Source organism: Lepus europaeus, chromosome 19 (assembly GCF_033115175.1).
Source record: "Lepus europaeus isolate LE1 chromosome 19, mLepTim1.pri, whole genome shotgun sequence".
NCBI classification, from domain to species: Eukaryota; Metazoa; Chordata; class Mammalia; order Lagomorpha; family Leporidae; genus Lepus; species Lepus europaeus.
In genome coordinates, this window is record NC_084845.1 from 38,255,835 (window position 1) to 38,274,721 (window position 18,887).

An 18,887-nucleotide genomic window follows, 5' to 3' on the forward strand; every position below is an offset into this window, starting at 1 on the left:
TGCTCACCTGGTAGATGGTCTGGCTAGTTCTAGCTGTAGCTTTCCCATTCGTCAGCTCCTTTCCACCTTGGAGCCTTCTGTGAGGCTGCTGTGAAGGTCAGGGATGAAACAGTGCCTGAAGTGAGATGTGACTTCCAAAGGATTGCAGTGTTCTTTTGTAGGAGCTCTGGTCCCTACTTCCTGGGCTGTCCCCACTGTCCTACACCACGTCAGCACCTTGATCAGGAGGGTCGGGGTCCCCACTTTTCTGGGATGCTCTATACGTGTGGTGTTTCCTAGAAGCACAGACTTTGGGGATGAGTGAAAGCCTCTTTGGGATTTTGTACATCTTTTCCCTCTTTTATCAACCTTGCTTTCAAATGTATTTATTTTTGTCTTCCCTAGTCTGCGAGATAACAATATCTCAGACCGAGGCCTTTGCAAGCTCATCGAACATGCTCTTCACTGTGAACAACTGCAGAAGTTGGCGTAAGTCAGGCTGGGCTGTGGACATCGGGCCCGAGCCCCCAGCCTTGGCCTGGGCTGGTCACACTCTGGGCAGCTGTGAATGAGCGATGGGCAGGGGCCGTGTGTTTGCGTGACTGGAGGGTGCAGGGTGAGCCCTGTCCCCAGGGAACAGATGACCCTGGGTTTGGGTGCTCACTGGCCTTGTCTTCACGTGTCTTCTCTTGCAACTTAACAGTCTGTTCAACAACAAATTGACCGATGGCTGTGCCCACTCCGTGGCCCAGCTCCTTGCGTGCAAGCAGAACTTCTTGGCATTGAGGTGAGTCTGGGGCTTCCCCATTTCCTAGAAAATGTTTTCTTTCCACAGCAGATCGTGGCTGTGGCCTGGCCCTCACTGAGCTCACCATCATCGACTGACTACCAGGGCATGGTCTCCTGTGAGTTGCTCTGGTGCCATGACTTCCCCAGCAAACTGCACTGGTTCTGTTGGGGACTTCCTGCCCTTTGACCTTTAGCCCTCAGGGTGAAAATGGGCTTCCAGGCCCTTTTTCTTCTCTGGATCTGAATGTCCCAAGCCCTGAGGTTACTCTGTTCCCTGGCACACACTGAGCATGTCCTTCTGGGGAGAGACGTATGCAGTCACTTGCTCCCGATACAGGGCAGCTAGCAACCGAATTGCTCCTAGGAGACCCCTCACTGCTTGGAGGGTGCAGGGTCTGCCCTCCCAACTGGGAGGTCTTCATCTCTGCTACTCTGGAGCCTCCCAGCCTCAGCTGGAGTCTCCTGTGCACAATTGAATTGCCCCTCTGGATGATCCCAGGTTGGCCTGGCGTCTCTCTCCTGCCATTTGTGAAGACATTGCTTCCATCCATTCTTTCCACCTGCTGGGCTGGGTTGGGGGCTTGCGCTGCCATTGATCTGTGTAGCTCAGTCTCAGCTAGGGCTGCTGAGGTCATAGGCACTGATTTTATAGAGGACTCTGTTCTGCCACCCCCACCTGCTATGGCCATACCTGGGATGGCTTAACCCTTTGGGGAGAGCTGTGGGTTGTAGAAGGGTGTGGGACTCTGGGGCCAGCATGTTGGTAGCAGTAAAGTCGCCACTTGGGACATCTGCATTCCATAATAGAGTCCTGGTTTGAGTCCCAGGTACTCCACTTTTGCTTTGGTTTCCTGCTAATGAGCACTGTGGGAGGGAGCAGATGGGGGCTGTAGTACCTTGGTCTCTTCCTCTCATGTAGGAGACATGTATGGAGTTCTGGACTCTTGGTTTTAGCCTGACCCAGCCCCAGCTGTGGTGGGCAATGAGTGAACCAGCAGGTGGAAGGTCTCTCTCCTCTCTCAGCCTTTTAAATAAAATGAAAATAAATAAATAAATAAATAATAAGGGTGCTGGACTCCGAATTGGAGACCTGGGTTTGTGACCAATGCATTGTCAGAGTTGAGAGCAGGGACTCTGGAGCCACATTGCTCAAGCTTGTTTGTTTTTAAATTTAATTTTTTTTTTTTAAGTTGAGAGGCAAGAGAGACTCAGACAGTAGAGACAGCCCCTGTCTGCTAGTTTACTCCCCAGCAGCAGCCAGGACTGGACTAGAGCTGACGCTGGAAGACAGGCACTCAAGCCTGGTCTCCCAGGTGGGCTGCAGGAACCAACTACCCGAGCCGTAGTGCCTCTCCCAGGGAAGCTGCCACTGAGGGCTGGAACTGGGACTTTAACTCAAGGACTCTGATATGGGATGTGGGCATCCTAACTGGAATCTTAACCACCAGGCCAGATGCCCTCCCCAGACTGCCCAAGGTTTGACTCCAGGATCCCTGCGACTGGAATCCTCATTAGCTGTGTGACCTGGGTCAGCCTCGTGTCTGTGCGCTTCCATGTGCCGCTCTGTAAGTGGGGACAATAATAAGAGCCATCTCATGGTTCACGATTGAGTTACTGTACGACGTACGGAGCTGGCACTGTTTTGCAAGTGCTTTATATAGCAGGCTCGGGGACTGCGAGATCCTGGGCCAATTATGTAAGCTCTCAGCTTGCTCAGCCTTCTGTTAGTCCAGTCCTCCAAGAAGAAATTAGATGTGCCACACATGGACGAGGGGGCTTCAGAAAGTGCGTGGAAAATGGAATTGAAAGATGAGCTTATTTTTGGTGCCGAAAAGTTTGAAATCTGTGCATTTTCCCCCACAGTATGCATTTTCCATGAACTCCTTCAAGACCCCCACCCCCAAACTGGGGAAAATGCTTCCCTGGGAAGGGGGATATTGAGGGGCTGGCCCTGAGTGAAGCCGGAAGGAGGCAAGGAGGGCTGGGGGGAGCACCCTGGACTTCAGGGTGGTTCAGAGAGAGGTCAGCAAAGCTGCTGGGGAGTCCTCAGCAGGAGAGCCTCATCTCAGTCACTGGCCTGCAGATTTCAGCGACCTGAGATTTCAGAGCATAACAGCCCAGGCGCCTGGGCACCTGCGGGAGCTGAGCTGGAGGTCTCTGAGCCTCCTCCTGGCGCCACAGGCCTTCTCGAAGGGGATGATCACACCTGCCCTCTAAGGGTTGTCGGGAGGCAGGCAGGCTTAAACCTCTTTGAAAAGGGGGAAACAGGTTTTTATTCCAGGGAACCTGGGCTGTGGGTGAGTGTTCTGGGGCAGGCTCTGAAATTCACCGTGTTACCTGGATTTGGCTGCTGGGAGGGCCTGCCTTGCCCGGGATTCCCCAGCTCTCTCCTGGCCTAGCTGCTTCCCTGTGGCCCGCCCTCCCTCCCACAGTGTTGTCCCTCTTGGTGTTGGCAAAAAGCTCTCCAGGAAGTCTCGGCTGGCCCGCCTCCTGTCTCCCAGCCTCCCAGGCCCGCCCTGGATCTTGCAGGACAGGTAACAGCAGATCCAGGAAGGGCACGGGGACACGTGGGAGCCTAGACCCAGAGTGGCTGAGACCACAGGAGAAGGTGAGACAGTGAGTCCCCCTTGCTCCCCTGGCACCCCTGGGGAAACCACCTGCAACCCAGACCTGTCTCACTGCTTTGCATAACAGGTCCCACAGCCCTTTCTCTGCTGGTGGAAAAAAAGGCACTGGAGCCATTGAGTATGCTCAGCTGACCAGCACCTGTGGGGCTGTTGTGTCCTGGGTGAATCTGGCTCTCTCTGCCCAGGACACTGACAAGCCCAGGCCCCTGCCCTCATCGGGCTCTCACCCTCCTCTGTCTTCTTTTCCAGGCTGGGGAACAACCACATCACTGCTGAAGGAGCCCAGGTGCTGGCCGAGGGGCTCCGAGGCAACAGCTCCCTGCAGTTCCTGGGGTATGTTGGATTCTCTGGGGCAGAGGGGCCTGCGTGGAGAGGTCTGGGGCCTTTCAAGGATTTGGAGGCAGGCTAAACTCTTTAGACGGATAGGCCCCAAAGCAGCCCAGGCTCCAATGGGGATGGCAAGCCAGAGAGAGTGTGGGCTGCCCTTGGCCGCTGCAGTACTTGCAGGAAGTTGGGGATGCCAGGGTTGGGGAGGGCAGCACCACAGGCTAGGTTCTCATGGGTGCTTAGGCTGTGCCTTGGCTGCATATTGAACTACTCCGTGTGTCCAAAGAGCACCATTGCCCAGGCCCCACCCCAGACTAGTGGAATGAAAATAGCTGGGTGCAAGACTCAGGAGTTGGTGATTCTGTTTATAAGTTTTCTTTTTTATTTTGTTCATTTGAAAGGCAGAGTTACAGAGAGAAGGGGAGAGACAGAGATCTTCCCTCTGCTGGTTCACTCCCCAATGGCCCAGCTTTCCCATGTGAGTGCAGGGGCCCAAGCACTTGGGTCATCTGCTGCTGCTTTTCCCAGGCCATTAGGAGGGCGCTGGATCAGAAGTGGAGCAGCTGGGACTGGAACTGGTGTCCATATAGGATGCCAGTGCTGCAGGCACAGCTTTACCTGCTATACCACAACACCAGCCCCATGGTATCAGTAATTTAAAACGGCTCTGCAGTGGGTGTACGGCTGAGGGTGAGAAGCCTTGAGAAGTGGAAGAAATGGAAAAGGATAGGAGTGGACCTAGGACTGGAGAGGCTGTCCTAGGTTTCCTTGAGCTCCCGCATGCTGTAGGGCCATGCTCAGGCCTAGAGGGGGAAGGGGGGATCCCACATCCACAGGGCCGCAACGTTAGGCTTCCCCTGCCTGCTGGCAGAGCAGCTCTCCCCCTGGGTTGCACTCTAATAGCCTCTCGCCTGTGCTGTGTGAACTGAGGTCTGTTTAACCAGTTTTAGAACCTGAAACTATAAAAACAGAGACTAATCTTGGGCCCAGGTGCCCTGATCCATTTCACAGACAGGCATGTTGCCCACAAATTTCAGTTTGAGTCAGGTGTAGGACTGTGCTGCTCCGAAATCGGCATCTTTCCAAACTGCATTAGAGCAATGGAGCCCAGCACGGAGGCCAGAGCCCCACTGAGCTCTCCTCTGCTCCAGGTCACATCTGCCACATCTGGGGCTCTTAGCTCTCTTTCAAGACATATTTCTTAAAGCACCTGTCTGGGCCCGACACTGCTCAGACCCGCAAACACTGTCATATGGTGCAAACTGCTTGGTATCTTGCTTTTAAATTTAAAAGATTTGTTTTTTGCTTTACAATATATTATGAGTATCTTTTCAGATCATTATGACTCAGCTTTTTATTTTTTAAAGTATCTGTTTGAAAGGCAGAGAGAGAGAGAGAGGGAGAGAGAGAGACTAAGAGAGAGAGAGAGAGAAGCAGGCATTCCATCTCCCCAGATGTTCACGATATCTAGGGCTGTGTCTATCCTGGTTTTCCATGTGGGTGTCAGGGATCCAAGTCCTTGGGCTGTCATCTGCTGTTTCCCAGGATGCACCTGGCAGGAAGCTGGATTGCAAGTGGAACTCAATGCCAGCCACTCAGTTATGGGATGCAGGCATCTTAAGTGACAGCTCAAGCCACTGTGCCACAACACCTGCCCTCATTACGACCTCCGTTTTTAAAAGAAGAGCTACGTTGTATTGCATTGGTTTGATGTCCATGATCTGTTTCACCAGCCACCTGTTGCTGCATGCCCAGATTGCTGCCCAATGTTTTGCTGTTATAGTGTCATATCCCTGGAGCTCAGAGCAGTGTTGGCACATAGCCAGGGCTCTACCGCTATTCTCCGAGTGAAAATGCAGTGAACACTCTAGTTCAGCTCTCCGTGCTCCCCTGGGCACATACATGCCCAGGGCAAGTCCCCATCTGTATAATAGCTGGGTCAAAAGGAGCAAGTTGGGTTCTACCTCTTTGAAAAATTGATGTTTCCAGACTGCAGAGGGTCACAGGAGAATGGCCCAGAGAGTGAAGGAGTTAGACATCATGAAGCAATTGGAGGTGATAAGAAGGAGCAAGAGATGAAGAGCTGACATGTGAAGGAGGGTTAGATTTGTTCTGGGTGCTCCCAGAGGGTACTTACCACCTCCCAGGGGTCACTTACAGGATCCGAACTAAAGTCAGGAAAGGGACCAGTGTTGTGGCACAGCAGGTTAAGATACCTCCTGTGATGCCAGAATCCCATGTGGGTGTCAGTTCAAGTCCTGGCTGCTCCACTTCCAATCCAGCTTCCTGCTAATGCTCCTGAGAAAGCAACAGAAGATGTTCCAAGTGTCTGGGCCCCTGCCACTTAAGGGGGAGACCCAGAAAAAGCTCCTGGCTTAAGCCTGGTCCAGTCTCAGCCACTGTGGTCATGTGGTCATTTGGGGAGTGAACTGGCAGATGGAAGATTCTCTCTCTTTCTCTCCCTCTGTCTCCGTAGCTCTGTGTTTCAAATAAATAAATTAAAAAAAAAATAAAGTCAGGAAAAAGGAAAAATGTCATAACTTGGTGTATTACTATTGGGAGTGAGTCTCCCATCCCTGAGGGTATGGGGTGGGTGGGCCTCTGCACCCCACCAGGAAGAAGGGGGCAGGTCCACTTTGCTGGGAGACCTGGCTGGAGTCAGCTGGGCCTGCAGAGAGCAGGAGTGCTGCTGGTGGGTGTGTGGAACACGTAGCCAACATGCACTGACACTGACGGTTCACTGTGCTGGCCTTCCCAGGTTCTGGGGCAACAAAGTGGGTGACAAGGGGGCCCAGGCCCTGGCAGAAGCCTTGAGTGACCATCAAAGCTTGAAATGGCTCAGGTAAGACTTCCTCTGCCCTGCAGTGGTCATGGGAGAGCCAGGAGGAACTTGAGCTGCTTTTGAAACTCTTTGAACTTCAGTTCTGCACTCCCATCCCCTACCCCACTGCCATGTGAGGCAGTCAGGACACTTGAGTCTCTCTGGGTGACCTTGGAGATAACCTTTGCCCTCTCAAGGTCTTCATTCACTCTCCATAAATGGAAGATGCAGGTCGGATCAGGAGCGTTTGTCTCAAGAAGTACCTCCAGTGCATTGATAGTGGCTGCCCAGTGTACCATGTTGGGGAGGCCTCTAAGGCTGCTCCTGGCCTTAAAGACACTATAATCGATTAGTGATGTCTTAAGTGTAAAAGAGTACTGTAGCCAGTTAATGATGTTTGATATGGTGCAGACTGGAGAGTGAGGCTGTGTGCGCTGTTTGGCTCTTTGTACATCAGCTAACCTCTGAGGTCCCTCTGTGCTCTGATGTTTTTGCTCCATGTTTACATCCAGCCTGGTGGGGAACAACATTGGCAGTGTGGGTGCCCAGGCCTTAGCATCGATGCTGGAGAAGAACGTGGCACTAGAAGAACTCTGGTGAGTTTGGGGGTTCCCTGCTCATGAGAGGCAGTGAACAATCTTCATCGGTTCCCTGGCCGCATCCATGGGGCCACCTTGGAAGGCGGAGTGGAGTTCGGGGAAGTTGAAGGAGCGTGGACTGTGCACCCAGTGCTGACCTGCGGGGATTCCAAGTTGTCCATCCTTTAGATGCCACTGTAGGGTCTCCTGACGCGCTCTGGGCTGTTCTAGGTCCTAGCAGGGAGGAAAAAGGCTGAGTGTGGTTTCTTGAGGAAGGAGAAAGGCCCTGAAGCCTTAGAGGTGTTGCTAGAAATCGGATGTAGGCATACCTCAGAAGTACTATGGGTCCTGTTGCATCCCACTGCAATAAAGCAAATCACATACTTTGTTGGTTTCCCCATGCATAAAAGTTCCGTTTACTGCTCATCTTCCAAGTGTGCAATTGCTTTATATCATAAAAAATAGTACATACCTTAATTAAAACATCTTTTATTGCTAAAAAGTGCTAATGATTAGAAAACTGGTGCTGGCAGACCTGCTTAACAGACCTTCACTTGGTGAAAAACACGTCTCTGGGCACAGTGAAGGGAGGCAAGCTTGTGTTACAACAGGCCTTGGTCATCGGCAGGGCTCGCTAGCTCTGCCAATTTGCCACTGACTGTATACTGATTGGATTTTGTCACTTGGATGTCTAAGTAGAGGAGCACCTCATTGTGAGTGCACCACTTATCACTGCTCTTAAAAACTTTAGACAAACTAAATTTGGCAGTGTTTACCTGAGCCAAGAATGCTCATGGATCAAGAAGAAAAGACTCAGAGAGCTCCACCCAGCAATGTGGCCAAATAGTATTTGCAGAGGGTAAAGGGAGGTGACACACAGAGAGAGTTTGATTGGTTACAGCTCAGCATTTGAGATGAGCTGGCAGCCTGTGATTGGTTGATGTTCGGCTGCTATGATTGGCTGAGACTTGGCTGTTTTGTTATACGAATATACTCTTAGATTGCAATTTATTTATGTGCTAACTTAGGTTGCAGGTCACTGCATAGGAACTCAAAGTATGGAGGTGGCTTCAGGCCAAATTTAGTTTAACACTATATTAAGCTGCAAGTGATAGGAAGCCTTCATCTACAGAAGCTTAAGCCAATAAAGGGTTTATGTTTTTGTGGACAGGCAATCTAAAGGTAGGTGATGTAGGGCTGGTGTCATAGCTACAAAAGGCCTAGTTTCTGTGTCTTTCTGGTCCATCCATCATCCTTAGCCTATGACTTCATCCTTACAGTTGTTGCCCCCTAATCACAAGGTAGCTGCCCCTACCTGCGATATTACTTCTGTATTCCAGGATTCAGAATGGATACAAACCTGGAAGGAGGAAAGCCATAGGCTGGCCAGGTCTCTTTCCCAGAAACCCCTCCTGTCAACTTCCCCTTACATATCAAAGCCCTGTGTATGTCTCTTGCCCAACCCTGGCTGCAGTGGATGTTGGGATTTTTTTTTTTTTTTTTCACTGAGTATGTGACTGCCCCAAATGAAATGAAGCTTCCATTAAAGAAAGGGAAGAAAGGGAATATGGTAGCTGGAGTATGGGAGGAACTCATTATGTAGGAGAGCCCTGGGGCAAATTCCCTTGCAACATTGTCCCTGGAATTGAGAATCTGCCTGCCCTACTTTATTTATTCTAACTTCATCCATGAGCTTGGGTGTTCAGCAATTGGATTTTCTAAATGGGAGGGGGTATGCAGGTTAATCTTTATGGACATCATGAACGTGATCTCATTAGTGAGGTTTTCTCTTTTGTTCTTGCCAGCCTGGAAGAGAACCATCTCGAGGATGCAGGCGTGTGTTCTCTCGCAGAAGGACTAAAGAGGAATTCAAGTTTGAAAGTCTTGAAGTAAGGACCTCACCAGTGGGAGCTGGGACAGTGATGACCGGCCTTGGGGAAGGGGTGTTTGTGAAGTAGAGCCTGGGGCAGCTGTGCAGCCAGAGTAACTCACCCTAGGTGGACAGCAGCAGCTTGTGTTAGTCTGGGTCGGCAAGGATTCCAGTGCCAACGTGGTTACTTGGGAGGTGGTCCAGCAAACACTGGTGGGAAAGTAGTGAAGTGAGGTGGGGGAGGGAAAGTAACCGATAGGGGATGGTTCTTGAGCCAGTGATCACTGAGAAATTGGCGCTCAGTCCTGATGGGGCTCTACAGGAATGCAGAACATGGCTGGTGACCTAACCAGACAAGGACATTTGTCCACCACATGCTGCTGCTTCATATGCTTCGGGGCGGGGCGGGGGGAGGGTATGAATTCTCCAGCACATGCAGCTCTGGGGTCAGGAGCAAAGCCTCAGGCAGAGAGAGGCAGGTCCTGCCAGCCAGTGGCCCTCAGAGTTGGAGGTCAAAGCCAAGCGAATATGGATGGGCAGGTTGCTGATAGAAATGTCTCTCCCTACTCCAAGGCTATCTCCGTCTTAGGCAGGATGGCCATCACCAGTAGTTTCTCTTGGGTTGTGCAGCGTGCACACTTACATTTATTCAGGTGTTCATTCATTCATTCATTCGTCACGCATTCATTCACTTATGCACACATTCATTCTTCTTTGTATTCATCCAAGATATCTTGCTTGTGTACCTGCTCTGGTGGTGCTGGTAGAATGAGGGAAAAAAGGAGAGGGCAGGCCCCTGCTAACACAGCTCTTAAATTCTTTTTTTTTTTTTTTTTTTTGACAGGCAGAGTGGATAGTGAGAGAGAGAGACAGAGAGAAAGGTCTTCCTTTGCCATTGGTTCACCCTCCAATGGCTGCCGCGCTGATCCGAAGGCAGGAGCCAGGTGCTTCTCCTGGTCTCCCATGGGGTGCAGGGCCCAAGCACTTGGGCCATCCTCCACTGCACTCCCGGGCCACAGCAGAGAGCTGGCCTGGAAGAGGGGCAACCGGGACAGAATCCGGTGCCCCGACCGGGACTAGAACCCGGTGTGCTGGCATCGCAAGGCGGAGGATTAGCCTGTTGAGCCACGGCGCCGGCCACAGCTCTTAAATTCTAATGAGGGAGACAGATAATGATTAAGCAAGTTAACAAGGTCATTTCTGGTTCCAGAGGGAGACGGGGAGAGGCTGGGGTTGCAGCAGCTTGTGCAGGGCTTTTCTGAGAAGGTGGCCCTTGAATTGAAACCTGACCTAGAAGGAGCTGCTACGCCGAGGCTCTTGGAAACACATTTCAGGTGGATGGAACAGCAAGTGCAAAGGCCCTAAGGCAGAAATGAGCTTGGTGGTTTCGGGGACAGAAAGCTGGCCTGTGCAGCTGGAATGTGATGGAGGAGTGGAGTGGGGGGAGGTGGGAGGAGCTGGCCACGCGGGCCTCAGCCATGGGAAGGAGTTGGATTTTACTCTAAGGGTTTTGGGAAGACTTTGGAGGATTTTAACCAGGGCAGTCATGTGATCTGGTTTATGTTATAAAACGGTTCTTGCTTGTGTGGAAAGGAGACCAGAAGGTTGCAAGGGAGCAGGGAGACCAGGCAAGAGGTGTGGGAGATGAGGGAGGCTTGGACTAGGCTTGGACTTGAGGTCCAGATGGTAGCAGGGGCTGGGGAGGTGGGGGGGGGGGCACTGTGGCTTCCTCCATGCTGGTGGACCCAGTGGCTAGAGAACCACAGCACAAAGAAAGGGCCAGCAGGTGTGAGCTGGAGTCCGCCTAGCGACACCCCAGGTTGTGTCCGTTTTCTCTGAGGCTGCAGCCAAGGTCTGGTTTCATGAGGACCTCAGGGTACAACTGATGGCTCCTTTTGTCGGGGGAAGGTAGCAACCGCCCTGGCAAATGTGGCCCATGGAAAACACTTGCCTGCAGAGACAGGCAGGCGGCTGCCTCCGTGAGAGCACAGCTTTGCTGCCAGACCGCCATCCACTCTGGCCATGTGTGTTTGTGTTGTTTTTCCAGGGGCTAGGGACTTGCCAATGTTTGGGCAAAACACTTCCCTTGCCATTTGGGTGGAAGTGGGCTGGGAGGCTTGGGTGAAGCCTGGATTTGTCCCAGCCAGATGCCAGCTTTGCACCCTGGTGGGGTGGGGGGCTGCTGTGTGTGTGGCAAGTTTATCCTCTGACGGTGTCACTGACTTACCACATTGGAGCCCAGTGGATGCCAGGCAAGGGCTGGGCTGCGGGGCGGGGACTGTCCCATGTTGCTTGTCACCAGCCTTGTTATTTAGCATCTCCTTCCACTTCCCTGTAAAGATGGAGCTGCCTGTCTTCTTTTGCCCAGGCTTAGTTTCTGCCAAGCGTTGGTGAAGCATCCAGGCTGCGAGCCAGAGTTCACATGCCAGCTCCACTGTCACAGCTGGTCCTCCTTGGCCGAGTGCCCCAGGGGCCTCGTGTGTAAATGGGGCCAACCTGGCCCTCCTCCATTCACTGATGGAGCATAGATAATGAGCGCCCTCAACAGCTGTTGGCTGTTACTGGTAGCATTGCTTTAGGGGTCAGCTTGTAAGAAGTTCCCAAAGTGTGGAGGAGAGAGAAGATAGAAGTGGACATTTTCTAGAAGGCAAAGTGGAGCAAAATAGCGAACTCTCTTCTCTTCCCTCCCCATCCCCAGCTGCCTGCTTTCTCTAATCTGTGTCCCTGTGCACCCTGAGTCCCCCCAAGTGACATTTTTTATCAGTTTTATTTCTTATCAGTTAGGTACTGTACCAAATGCCATAGATAGGACATTCTTTGTTTAATTCTTATGCTCCACAAGGTTTGCACTCTTTTTTTTTTTTAAGAATTATTTATTGATTTGAAAGGCAGAGTTAGAGAGAGAGAGGGAAAAGCAGAGATCTTCCATCAGCTGATTCAGTCACCAAGTGGCTGCAATGGCTGGAGTTGGGCTTGTTGGAAGCTAGGAGCCAGGAGCTTCCTCCAGGGCTCTCACATGGGTGCCAGGGTCCAAGGCCATCCTCTGCTGTTTTCCCAGGTGCATCAGCAAGGAGCTAGATCAGAAGTGGAGCAGTTGGGACTTGAACCAGTGCCCATATGGGATGCCAGTGTTGTAGGCAGTGGTTTTACCCACTGTGCTACAATGCTGGGCCCAAAGTTTGTGCTCTTGTAGACCCATTTTACAGATTGAGGAAATTGGGATTGATTTGCTTGAGATCCAAACAGAAGGGTATAGGTTGGATTTGAACCCAGGGAATCTAGTACTGAAATGCACTATGTTACAGACCCTCCCCCATGGAGGGCCTCCTTGCCCAGATGAAGTAATCTGGTAAGCAGAGAAGGCTGCATTTCACTGAAGGACTGAGCCTCTGGGGCTGAGCTCAGACACAAGAGGGGCGTGTCTAGGGAGTGGGTGGGACTCAGAAGGCCGGCTAATTCCCAAAGCCTCTTTAACTGGACAGGCGCAAGAGGAAAGCTGAGCGTGCCTGAAGCTCACCATCCCACCTTCTTCTCCAGGCTGTCCAACAATTGCATCACCTTCGTGGGGGCAGAAGCCCTCCTGCAGGCCCTGGCAAGCAATGACACCATCCTGGAAGTCTGGTAAGGTCCCCGGGCAGACCCTGCTCACTTCACTGAGTCTGTGGTTTCCAGTCTGGAATATGGAGTGAGGGGAGAGAGGAACACCTGCATTTCGAAGATCCCTTCTGACTCTCACAGTCAGTTTGTTCTCAATGCAACGGATCTTGATCTCTGTCTGGGAAGTGGCTTCATATCTCTATAAACAGTGACCAATAATTGAATTTTTGAAAAAAGATTTACTGGGCCCAGCACTGTGGCAGAGTGGGTTAGGTTGCCACCTGCAGCACCAGCATCCCATTTGGGTTCTGGTTCAAGTCCTGGCTGCTCCACTTCCCATGCAGCTCTCTGCTAATGTGCCTAGAAAGTAGTGGAAGACCCAAGTCCTTGGGCCCCTGCACCCACATGGAAGACCCGAAAGAAGCTCTGGCTCCTGGCTTAGCATGGCCCAGCCCCAGCCATTGTGGTCATTTGGGGAGTTAACCAGGGATAGAAGACCTCTTTCTCTCTGTCACTCTGCCTTGCAAATAAATAAATCTTAAAAGAAAAAAGAGAAAAAGGATTTATTTATTTATTTGCAAGGCAGAGTGGCAGAGAGAGAGGGAGACAGGGAGAGAGAGGGAGAGAGAAATCGAAATCTTTCATCTGTTGGTTTACTCCCCAAAGAGCTGCAACAGCTGGGGCTGGGTCAGGATGAAGCCCAGAGCCTGGAACTCCATCTGGGTCTCCCGAGGGTGGCAGGAACTTAATACGTGGACCAGACTTTGCTGCCTTCCCAGGTGCATTAGCAGGAAGCGAAATCTGAAGCTGAGTAACCAGGACTCCAGTTGGCACTCTCGTATGGGATGCAGCAAGCCGTGGCTTTAGCCACTGGGCCATAGCACTGGCCCGGCTTCTTTCGTTTGAAAATCATGAGTACCTACTGAGCACTTCTCTATTCTAAACAGCCCAGTTGGATAGGGGTATGGTTGAAAATGAAATAAAAGAGCACAGCTCCTGTGCCCTGGCCATTGCATCCACCTTCACAGGTCAGGCTGTTGCATCAGAGCCCTGCAGCACCGGATGGAGGCTACACAGGGTGGAGCTGCTGCACAGTCGCATGTCCACCTCTAGGAAACTGAAAGCGGTAGTCCTTCCTCCACGTGGAAAAAGTGTTGAAATCAGGGATTTGTCTTCCTTGTTTCCAAACATCTCTTTCTCACTCAAAACCATCAGGAAGGTTTCCCCTGGCTAACACATCATGAACAGGTTTTACCATATGTGTTTCAGACACTGGGCTACATACCAATATTTTAAAAACTGTATTGCAGGGTTTTCTTTTTCTTTTCTTTTCAAAAGATTTATTTATTTATTTGAGAGTCAGAGTTACAGAGAGGCAGAGGCAGAGATAGAAGCAGAGAGAGGTCTTCCATCCACTGGTTCACCCCCCAAATGGATGCAACGGCCAGAGCTGGACCGATCCAAAGCCAGGAGCTTCTTCTGGTCTCCCACGTGGGTGCAGGGACCTAAGTACTTGGGCCATCTTCTGCTGCTTTCCCAGGCTTTTAGCAGAGAGCTGGTTGGAAGTAGAGCAGCCAGGATACGAACCAGTGCCCATATGGGATGCTGGCATTGCAGGTAGTGGCTTAGCCTACTATGCCACAGTGCTGGCCCACAGGGTTTTCTTAAAAAGAGCTGGCAATCTAGAACCCCATGCAGAATTTCAGTAATTATCCAGAGGGAAAGGGCTGGTCCTCTCGGATGAGCAGATGGGCAGATGGGCACACCAATTTGCATCTGCAGACCCTCCACACTACTGTCATTTTTTTTTTTAAGATTTATTTTATTTATTTGGAAGGCAGAGAGAGAGAGAGAGAGAGAAAGAGAGAAAGAGAAAGATCTTCCATTTGCTGGTTCACTCCCTAAATGGCTGCAATGGCCAGTTCTGGGCCAAACCAAAGCCAGGAGTCAAGAACTCCATCCAGGTTTCCCACATGTGTATCAGGGGCCCGAGTTCTTGGGCCATCCTCTGCTGCTTTTCCAGGTGCACTAGCAGGGAGCTGGATCAGAAGTGGAGCGGCCAGTTTTCTAACCAGTGCTTTGATATGGGATGCCAGCATTCCAAGTGGCGGCTTAACCCCCTGTGCCACACCACCAGCCCTACACCTACCGTCTCAGCCCAAGCCCTTTGGGCTCCCGCATGTTACAGGGCTAATGCCTCATCCCTGCAAGGCCGTGTCCCCCACTTCAAATGTGCAGATCTTGTTCTTTCCTCAAAAAGCATATCAAGGCAGCAGCAAATGTTGATATCAAATGACAACATTAAAAATAAAAGCTTCTAAAGACTGGGCTGGAGAGTTTTCTCTCTGTATCATTGAGTAACCCTGTAGCTTGGGAGCTCATCAAGTCCTGGGCAGCGTGTGGATTTTCTCTCTGGTGAAGCCACTGCACAGCACTAAGGAATGTCACAGCCTGTTTCCAAGGCGCAAGCCACCAGCATCAGGTTGATATTTTAAGGGTTATGATGTTGTTTGCTGCCTGTTGACAGAGCCTGGGGGAGCAGCAGGACTTGCTCATTGCATTCTTGACAGATTCTGCTGTTGCCTTAAAAAGAACGGCCGGCCTTGGGCCGCGTGTGGCGCACCCGCGTTCTGCAGAGTCACGGAGCCTTGCATGCAGAACACTTCCTGCACGCTCTGGGTCCCAGCGCAGACTGCCGTCCAGGAGCACTGCAGCTGGGCTGGGCGGCCCCTCCCAGGCATGGGCTGAGAGCGGAGCAGCGTGGTTGGAAAGCACTGCTCTTCCGTGGTCCTCACTCAGACCTCTCCCCTTGGTCCCCTGCAGGCTCCGCGGGAACCCTTTCTCTCCAGAGGAAATGGAGGCGCTCAGCCGCAGGGACAGCAGACTCTTGCTGTGACGTCTGTGCGTTTGGCCCCCAGGAGCTGCGTCCCATCTGGCAGCGGCCCATTCCGACTGAGCTCTGTCTTGCCCAGGGCATGGAAGGCTTGCTTCCTCTGGAAGAGCCGGGAGCCCAGGAGTCTTCCCCAACAGACTTCTCCCAGGCCTAGTGTTGCCTTCGAGTGCCTCCCACGATTCAGCCGATGGGCATACAAGAGGCCCTGCAGGGTTCTGACGTGGGTCAGTGGGACGTGAGCAGTAGCAAAGACCCCTGCCCATTCCTCTCAGGAAGAGGGAGAGTATTCAAGAAGCAACTTCCTGCCACATCTCAACTCTTGGACATCCGCCCAGCCGTTGTCATCTCTGGTCCCGCCACTCATCCTGGACTGCAGCATGTGATGAGATCGAGAAGATTCCTGTCCTTGGCTGTGATGTATCACGGATGGCACCCCCACCCCAAACCCAGCGTCCAAGGCGGGAGGGGCTACAACTGCCCCCGCTGGCTTTTCTGGTGCTGAAGGCACTGTTGGAAGGGGACCCATGACAGCCATTTGTTCCTCAAGACATTCTTGATTTGCACGAAAGATACGAGCACACTCCAGCTGGGATCCCAGGGGGACTTTCCTTTCCAGGGAAATCAATTACTCTTCAGTGTGGCCTTGAGAAACAGCTCCTCATCCAAATGCACCTTTTGAAAATTAACCTGGGCCAGCATCACAGAGCGCGCCAGGCTTCTGGTTGGTGTTTGTGAACTGAATGCTGACGACAGGCTTCTGACAGTTCCATTTGATTTGTGCCCAGAATGCTTTGGGACACTCAGTTATGGAATGAAGGTTTACAGGGCAAAATCGGGCCCTTCCTCATAAGCAGACGTCTCTGGGTCTTTCAATAGGATGCCTGTGAAACCTTCGTGAACCGTCAGGTCCTGTGTCAAAGATGATGACATGTGAAAACTGTTTAATATTTATAAGCCACCTTGTATTCTCTCAAGTTTATACTTTTATAGAAAACATGACCATGAACTTTGTGCTATAAATAATCACAGAAAACAGCTGCATCACCAAAGCTATCTTCATTGTGACCAAACATTTTTTTTAAAGATTTATTTATTTGAAAGTCAGAATTACACAGAAAGAGCAAACATTTTTAAATATTCGTACAACTTGTCCAATTTTAAGGCACCATTTTCGACTGGAAGGGGTGGGGGAAATGTTTTCAACCGGGTGATTTATTGCTTCAGGCAGAAGCAATTCTTAGAAATAGGCCTGGCAATCAAAACACATTTGGCTGCGGCTCTGCAGGGTCTTACCCAGCATGAAGTTCTGAGCGGTGCGGGAGCCTGGCGTGCCCAGGCAGAAAGGGTACAGCAGGTGCACCAGAGCCCCCGTGTCTCCCTTGATTCTCTCCAAGTGGCTCCAGGAGTCTTTAACGTTAGGAGAAAGATGGGGGAGATCTGTGTACAGCTTTCTTCTGCGAGCAGCCTTCTGTGTTGAATCGTTCTTGGCTGCACTTAATGAGCAAGGGCTCAGGTGGCTGCTTGCCAGAGAGAAGTCTCGCTTCCTTGAGAGGTTTTGTGTGTGTCTGGCGCACTCAATGCTGCGGCTTCTCCCTGGGCTCCTGTGTGCAAGCGTGTCCATGGGTCTCTTGGCGGGTGGTGCTCTCTTCTGCCCAGACCATTGTTTCTGGTGTAGCAGGTGGAGGTGGGGCTGCTTTCTCCGAGGCACAAACACACACAGCAGTCTGTCTGCGCCACACGGTAGTCCTCAGAGTGGTTCAGCAGTGATTAATTAGCCAGGCGTGTTAGGACAGTCCATAGATGAACGGGGCAGACACCGTCCCCAGCCTGTGGCACTGATGGCAAAGGGAAGGAGAGGGCAGAACACAAGTTCACCACAATGTAAAAATGCATCCAGACAGAAAGTAAGGCCCATTACGGTAAGGCCTAGGAGGGACATAAGCAAAGTTGTGTGGTGGAAGGAATCTTCTTCAGACTAGGGGTGGGTTCCAACAGGTTCTCTGAGGAGGAGCCAGGTGAGCTGTATCTCCAAGGATCGGAAGGGGCTGGCCACACAGAGGAAGAGGGAAGAAGGGACTTGGTGGTCACAGGGAACAAGCTGGACAGAGACCTTGTTGTGAGAAAGAGCTCAGTAGGTGTGGCAGGGAGAATAATGGCCACCAAGGACACGCAGGTCCTAACCCTGGAGGCCTGTGAATGCTGCCTTGCCTGGCAAAAGGCACTTTGCTGATGTGAATAAGGGCCTTGAGTTGGGAGATGATCCTGGCGTAGCTGGATGGTCCCTAAATGCGGTCACAAGTACCCTTGGAAGACAGAGGCATGGGGAGGTTTGACACAGGACAACAAGGCAGTGTTGTGACCGCTGGCTTTGAAGCTGGAGGAAGGGGACACGAGCCAAGGAATGGAGCTTTAAAAGCTGGGCAAGGCAAGGAAACCTCTGGAGGGAACATGGCGTCCCCTGCCTTGCGACCAGCCCGTCTGGGGGCTTCTGGCTTCCAGGACTGTAAGAGAGTAACTTGTGTCCTTGGGTTTGTGGTATTTACAGCAGCCATAGGAAGCTTAGGGACAAGTGAGGGGAAGGCTGTTGCTACATGGGTTTGCACAGGTAGGCAGAGCCAGTTCAGGAAGGGCCTGGATGGCCATGGTCGAGGAATTGGTCTTTGATCTTAGAGCAATGGCAAATTATTAGAGGGGGATACAGCCCATTTTTCACTTTCAGAAGATCTCTTGCTCCCGGGGGGTGGGGGCGGGGAGCAGTGATGGGATTGGAATAACTCACAACCATGGGGTTGGTGCTGTTGCAAGGGGAAGGCAGTTGGTCAGCCTCAGGTGTTGGTAGTGGAGGTGGAGTGAAGACATTTCGCAAGGATGGGGAACATCTGGCCTGTGGACCACATAAGACCCACCAACTTGCTTGGCAACTGCAGGTGAGGCTTGGAATTCAACAAATCTACAGCAGGCTACTTTGTAAGTTAATTTTTTATGGCCCATGAATGCTGTTATAAATATCCATACGGCCCTTGGCAGAAGAGCGGTTCCCCAGCCCTATTAGACCCAGATTTCTAAGGGCTCCCAAGTGGATTGGATGAGAAGGGAGAATCAAGGATGACTCCGTGATTTCTGACTTGAGTAGCTGGGGACCACGGGTAAGAAGCAAACTTAGAAGGGGGTTGATGTTGTCAAGTTTGGGATGAGATGTGTAACTAGGGAGGCAAGTGGGGATGCTGAGGTGGGGTGGGAGTCTGGAGCCCATAGAGATGCCCCAGCCAGAGCTAATGGCGGTGGGGTCCTCCTCAGCGTCGGAATGGGGATGGGGTATTTGGGCATGGATGCCACCACTTAGGGGGAAAAGAGGTTAAAAGAATCCCGTGGAAGGGTGGTACTGAGATTTTATGATGCCATTAAG

General features: G+C 51.7%; 1 protein-coding gene across 3 annotated transcripts in view; it reads left to right on the top strand.

Moving 5' to 3' along the window:
* The window catches only part of NOD2 (nucleotide binding oligomerization domain containing 2), a 42,406-nt gene extending 25,810 nt beyond the window's left edge, over positions 1–16,596 (top strand). For 2 of the 3 annotated variants that reach the window (XM_062177175.1, XM_062177177.1), the window contains 8 exons: positions 385–468; positions 683–766; positions 3,645–3,728; positions 6,481–6,564; positions 7,056–7,139; positions 8,927–9,010; positions 12,529–12,612; positions 15,412–16,596. In XM_062177175.1, the coding sequence (XP_062033159.1) occupies positions 385–468; positions 683–766; positions 3,645–3,728; positions 6,481–6,564; positions 7,056–7,139; positions 8,927–9,010; positions 12,529–12,612; positions 15,412–15,484 (661 nt within the window). In that variant the 3' untranslated portion in view covers positions 15,485–16,596. Of the gene's footprint in view, positions 1–384; positions 469–682; positions 767–3,644; positions 3,729–6,480; positions 6,565–7,055; positions 7,140–8,926; positions 9,011–12,473; positions 12,613–15,411 lie in introns of those variants that run through there. The other variant, XM_062177176.1, reaches the window with a different exon arrangement.
* The last annotated feature ends 2,291 nt before the right edge of the window (positions 16,597–18,887 follow it).